The 6,000-nt window shown below is 43.6% G+C and overlaps 1 protein-coding gene across 1 annotated transcript in view; it reads right to left on the bottom strand.

The window, feature by feature from the left end:
- Positions 1-3,562: 3,562 nt before the first annotated feature.
- LOC143775088 (uncharacterized) overlaps positions 3,563-6,000 on the bottom strand; it is a 30,480-nt gene continuing 28,042 nt past the window's right edge. Inside the window, exon 3 of the mRNA XM_077262927.1 lies at positions 3,563-3,633. Coding sequence (XP_077119042.1) covers positions 3,563-3,633 — 71 coding nt within the window. The remainder of the gene's footprint in view (positions 3,634-6,000) is intronic.

The following is a 6,000-nucleotide window of genomic DNA, read 5'->3' as shown; positions in this document are numbered from 1 at the left end:
TAATATCTGCATATTCTTGAGACTGTTTACTTGCTTATCTGTAAAGCTGCAGTTTGCATCAGTAATCTGAAGTTTATCTTCCTACAATATATATATATCTTGAACTGTGATATACCGTGTTTGTCATCATTCTGACTCACGTCATCGGTCTCCATAGAACATTAGCATAATCTTATTACAAACGGTGAGCAAAAATCCCAGAACCACACAGGGGGACCTGGTGAATGACCTGCATAGTGCTGGGACCACTGTAACAAAGGCTACCATCAGTAACACACTACGCCGCAAGGGACTCAGATCCTGCAGTGCCAGACGTGTCCCCCTGCTTAAGCCAGTACATGTCTGGGCCCGTCTGAAGTTTGTTAGAGAGCATTTGGATTATCCAGAAGAGTATTGGGAGAATGTCATATGGTCTGATGAAACCAAAGTAGAACTGTTTGGTAAAAACAAAACTCATCATGTTTGGAGGAGACAGAATGCTGAGTTGCATCCAAAGAACATCCCATACCTACTGTGAAGCATGGGGGTGGTAACATCATGCTTTGGGGCTGTTTCACTGCAAAGAGACCAGGACGACTGATCCGGGTACATGAAAGAATGAATGGTGCCATGTATCATGAGATTTAGAGTGCAAACCTCCTTCCATCAGCAAGGGCATTGAAGATGAAACGTGGATGGGTCTTTCAGCATGATAATGATCCCAAGCACACCACCATGGCAACGAAGGAGTGGCTTCATAAGATGCATATAAAGGTCCTGGAATGGCCTAGCCAGTTTCCAGATCTCAACTCCATAGAAAACCTTTGAAGGGAGATGAAAGTCCGTGTTGCCCAGTGAAAGGCCCAAAACTTCACTGCTCTAGAGGAGATCTGCATGGAGGAATCGGCCAACATACCACCAACCGTGTGTGCCAACCTTGTGAAGACCTACAGAAAACATTTGACCTCAGTCATTGTCAACAAAAGATATATAACAAAATATTGAGATGAACTTTTGTTAATGACCAAATACTTATTTTCCACCATAATTTGCAAAATAAATCTTGCCAAATCAGACTAGGTGATTTTCTGGATTTGTTTTCTCATTTTGACTCTCATAGTTGTGAGATTTACAGGGTCCTCTCATCTTTTTAAGTGGGAGAACTTGCACAGTTAGTGGCTGACTAAATACTTATTCCCCACTGTATAGTCATAAAGAGCAATCACGTAAATAGACTGTATGCAACATCAGATGAAAAAGGTGTTAAAATAGACTATATACTGACATGGAACAAAAAGAGATCCTATGTCATGTAGGCAATGCAATTATTACATCCAGGTAGTGATTTCAGCCAATACAGTCTGTTAAAAAGTGTTTGCCCCTTTCCTGACTTCCTGTTTGTCACACTTAAATTTTTCAGTTCACAAAACAAATGTAAATATTAAACAAAAATAACACAAGTAACAAATTGCAGATTTTAAATGAAGGTGTTTATTATTAAGAGAAAAAGAAATCCAAACCTACAGAGATCTGTATGAAAAAGTGACCCAACCCCCCTTAAAACATAAATTAACTGTGTTTACTACATCTTTGGGAAGCTGAGTTCAAATGCCTTAGCCACACCCAGGCTTGATTACTGCTATGCCTGTTCTCAATCAAGAAATCACTTAAATAGGACCTTCCTGACAAAGTGAAGTAGACTTAAAGAACCTCTAAAGCTATACATCATGCGGCGATTGAAAGACATTCTGGAGCAAATGAGAAACAAACTAATTGATTTTGAAATACATTGATCATTTTTATGTTTTATTGCTGATGTGGCGCCCCTAGGGGTATTTGCCACAAAAATAGTTATTGACACCAAATACAAATACTAGAATAGCAAGACTGCACTACCATCTCCGGCCAGAAGGGGGAGCTCCAGAGACTCCCCTTGATCTATTCTGGTCTGAGAAAAAGACTGACAGTTGGGTTAAGGAGCTGAAAGTGAGAGGTCGTATAACTGAACTCCTAACAGCCCTATGATGGATTATAGGCCCGTAATACCCATAGTAGGAAAAGAGGAATAGAGAAAAAGGACATTGCGAGAACCGGGTAGCAATAACCTCTACCCAGAATAGGCGTAGAGACGGATACCGGATCCGTGGCTATATTCATTACATATAATACAGCAACCGGAAGGAAGTGAGGTGATATCAGCTTCACCAGGGCAAGACGCAGCAACAGACACAGAGTTCAGCAGCAGGTCCTCTCAGCTGTGATGACCCCGATCCTGGATTGATGGCTATTGTCCAAATGAAAGACTGAGGCGCTGAAACATTTAACCAGTTTACTTCAACAAAAAGGGATTTGTGACCAACACTGTTGCACTGTGGCACACACGGTTGGTGGTATGTTGGCCGATTCCTCCATGCAGATCTCCTCTAGAGCAGTGAAGTTTTGGGCCTTTCACTGGGCAACACGGACTTTCATCTCCCTTCAAAGGTTTTCTATGGAGTTGAGATCTGGAGACTGGCTAGGCCATTCCAGGACCTTTATATGCATCTTATGAAGCCACTCCTTCATTGCCATGGTGGTGTGCTTGGGATCATTATCATGCTGAAAGACCCATCCACGTTTCATCTTCAATGCCCTTGCTGATGGAAGGAGGTTTGCACTCTAAATCTCATGATACATGGCACCATTCATTCTTTCATGTACCCGGATCAGTCGTCCTGGTCTCTTTGCAGTGAAACAGCCCCAAAGCATGATGTTACCACCCCCATGCTTCACAGTAGGTATGGGATGTTCTTTGGATGCAACTCAGCATTCTGTCTCCTCCAAACATGACGAGTTTTGTTTTTACCAAACAGTTCTACTTTGGTTTCATCAGACCATATGACATTCTCCCAATACTCTTCTGGATAATCCAAATGCTCTCTAACAAACTTCAGACGGGCCCGGACATGTACTGGCTTAAGCAGGGGGACACGTCAGGCACTGCAGGATCTGAGTCCCTTGCGGCGTAGTGTGTTACTGATGGTAGCCTTTGTTACAGTGGTCCCAGCACTATGCAGGTCATTCACCAGGTCCCCCTGTGTGGTTCTGGGATTTTTGCTCACCGTTTGTAATAAGATTATGCTAATGTTCTATGGAGACCGATGACGTGAGTCAGAATGATGACAAACACGGTATATCACAGTTCAAGATATATATATATTGTAGGAAGATGAACTTCAGATGACTGATGCAAACTGCAGCTTTACAGATAAGCAAGTAAACAGTCTCAAGAATATGCAGATATTAGAAGTACAGACCGAGGGTGCAAGTACCAGTCCAGCAATGCAGTATCCAGAGGTCAGAGCCTGGGCTGGCTCCTAGCAGAGGGGCAGACCATAGCAGAGGTGGGTGCAGAGCAGGTGAAGAGTAACAGAGTCTTTCCGGAGGTACGTAGATCCAGAAGCAAGCAGGGTATCCCGAGGAGTAGAAGAAACAAGCAGGTTGCAAGTCCTTGAGCTTGGCAGCAAGTGAGATACAAGATACACAAGCAAGGCATAGTGTGCAGAGTTCCTTTATATATGCAGCAGACAGGAAACAAGGAGTATCAGACAGGAAACAAGATGGCCCCCATGAAGCCAGCCACTCCATCTTGGGTAAGGGCAGAATCCAACAGAACTAAGGGCAAGAACAGACAAAAACAGATATGCAGTCTCAGTCCTTACACTGTTCTTGTGATCATTTTGACTCCACGAGGTGAGATCTTTCGTGGAGCCCCAGATCGAGGGAGATTATCAATGGTATTGTATGTCTTCCATTTTCTTATTATTGCTCCCACAGTTGATTTCATCATACCAAGCTGCTTGAGTATTGCAGATTCAGTCTTGTCAGCCTGGTGCAGGGCTACAATTTTGTTTCTGGTGTCCTTCCACATCTCTTTGGTCTTCACCATAGTGGAGTTTGGAGTATGACTGTTTGAGGTTGTGGACAGGTGCCTTTTATACAGATAAGTTCAAACAGGTGCCATTACTACAGGTAATGAGTGGAGGACAGAGGAGTCTCTTAAAGAAGTTACAGGTCTGCGAGAGCCAAAAAATCTTAGATGTTTTTAGGTGACCAAATACCGTATATACTCGAGTATAAGCTGACCCGAGTATAAGCCGTGACCCCTTATTTTGCCACAAAAAAACTAGGAAAACTTATTGACTCGAGTATAAGCCTAGGGTGGGAAATGCAGCAGCTACTGGTAATTTTCAAAAATAAAAATAGATACCAATAAAAGTAAAATTGATTGAGACATCAGTAGGTTAAGTGTTTTTGAAGATCCATATTGAATCAGGAGCCCCATATAATGCTCAGTACAGTTCATGATGGGCCCCATAAGATGCTCCATACAAAATACACCCCATATAATGCTCCATAAATTCATGATGGGCCCCATACGATGCTCCATACAAAATACGCCCCATATAATGCTCCATAAAGTTCATGATGGCCCCATAAGATGCTCCATAGATTATGCCCCATATAATGCTGCACAAAGGTTGATGGCCCCATAAGATGCTCCATAGCATATTATGCCTCATATGCTGTTGCTGCGGCGTTAAAAAAAAATTACTTACTCACCTCTCATCGCTCAGGCCCACGGCACTTGCGATATTCACCTGTCCCCGTTCCACCTCCGCGCGCCACTGTGTCTTCCTTCTTTCTGCAGTGACTGTTCAGGCAGAGGGCGCACACTAACCAAGTCGTCACTCCCTCTGACCTCAACGTCACAGCCAGAGGACGCGGAAGACAGAGCCCAGTGGTGGAACAGGGACAGCAGCTGGTTGGTATTCTCAGGCTGATAAGGGGCCATAGATATTGCCCCCAGCACAAAAATAGCAGCCCGCAGCTGCTCAGAAAAGGCACATCTATTAGGTGCGCCAATTTTTGCACTTTGCCCATCTCTTCCCACCTGCCCTGTAGCAGTGGCAAGTGGTGTTCATATTTGGGGGGGTTGATGTCACCTTTGTATTGTCTGGTGACATCAAGCCTATGGGTTAGTAATGGAGACTTTTTCTCACTGTGCTAACGGTGATCTCACCAAGGTCACCGTAGTTTAGGTACCTAGCTGGGAATGCAGCCTCAGTGACCGACGGTAATCTCAATGATGTCACTGCTAGTCACTAAGGCTGCGTTCGCAGTAGCTCTTTCCCCAGTGGTTCTCAGCCTGGACGGTCGCATCTTGACACCGTCCAGGTTGAAAACTGTTTATTCCGAGACATAGAATAACGGAGTGGGACAGAACGATGGACAGGTGAGTGATATGGTTGTTTTTATTTTTGTTTTTTTATTACAAGAGACCATTGGCTTCAGTGGAATTGATTGTTAGGAGAGTATAGCTGTGTTTGTTATTTTTAAATAAAAAAGGAAAAATGTGGAGGTTTTTTTCAAATAAAAGACTTTATTCTTGCTATATGTTTCATTACAATCTGACTTTAGGATTAGCAATGGAGAGGTGTCTTTTAGACGCCTCTCCATTTCTAACCAGTGGGCTTGATGTCACCAGACAATACAAACGTGACATCAACCCCACAAATATGAATCCCACTTGCCACCACCACAGGCAAAGTTGGAAGTTCAGGTTGGTGTACTGGAGGTCTTGCTACCCGTCAAGCTTTTTGTGCAGTCCTCACTTCGCACTGATCTTCTTAACGAAGTGCATGACTTTGTGTTGGACGAACATCCTGGTTCCTCTGCCACTTGGAGAGCTACTTACTGGTCCTTTTGGTTGCAGAGTGCTCAAAAGGATGTTGATGAGTAGACCTGGCATAAACTTTGTACTTACGGACATAAAGCCTTTCACCAGACCCCGGCAGGGTTTCTTTTACCTAATGAGGTTCTGTCCCAACCTTGGACTCATTTGACCATGGATCTCATCATGGATTTGCCTAATTCTGATGGCAATACTGTAGTATAGGTGGGGGTGGACCATGACAGTAAGATGGTTCACCTGGATTCTCTACTAAAATTGACTACGTCTAAGAGATTAGCTATATTGTT

Source organism: Ranitomeya variabilis, chromosome 5 (assembly GCF_051348905.1).
Source record: "Ranitomeya variabilis isolate aRanVar5 chromosome 5, aRanVar5.hap1, whole genome shotgun sequence".
Classification (NCBI taxonomy): Eukaryota; Metazoa; Chordata; class Amphibia; order Anura; family Dendrobatidae; genus Ranitomeya; species Ranitomeya variabilis.
Note: the sequence above shows the minus strand (reverse complement) of the source record. Positions and strands in the feature narration are given on the sequence as shown.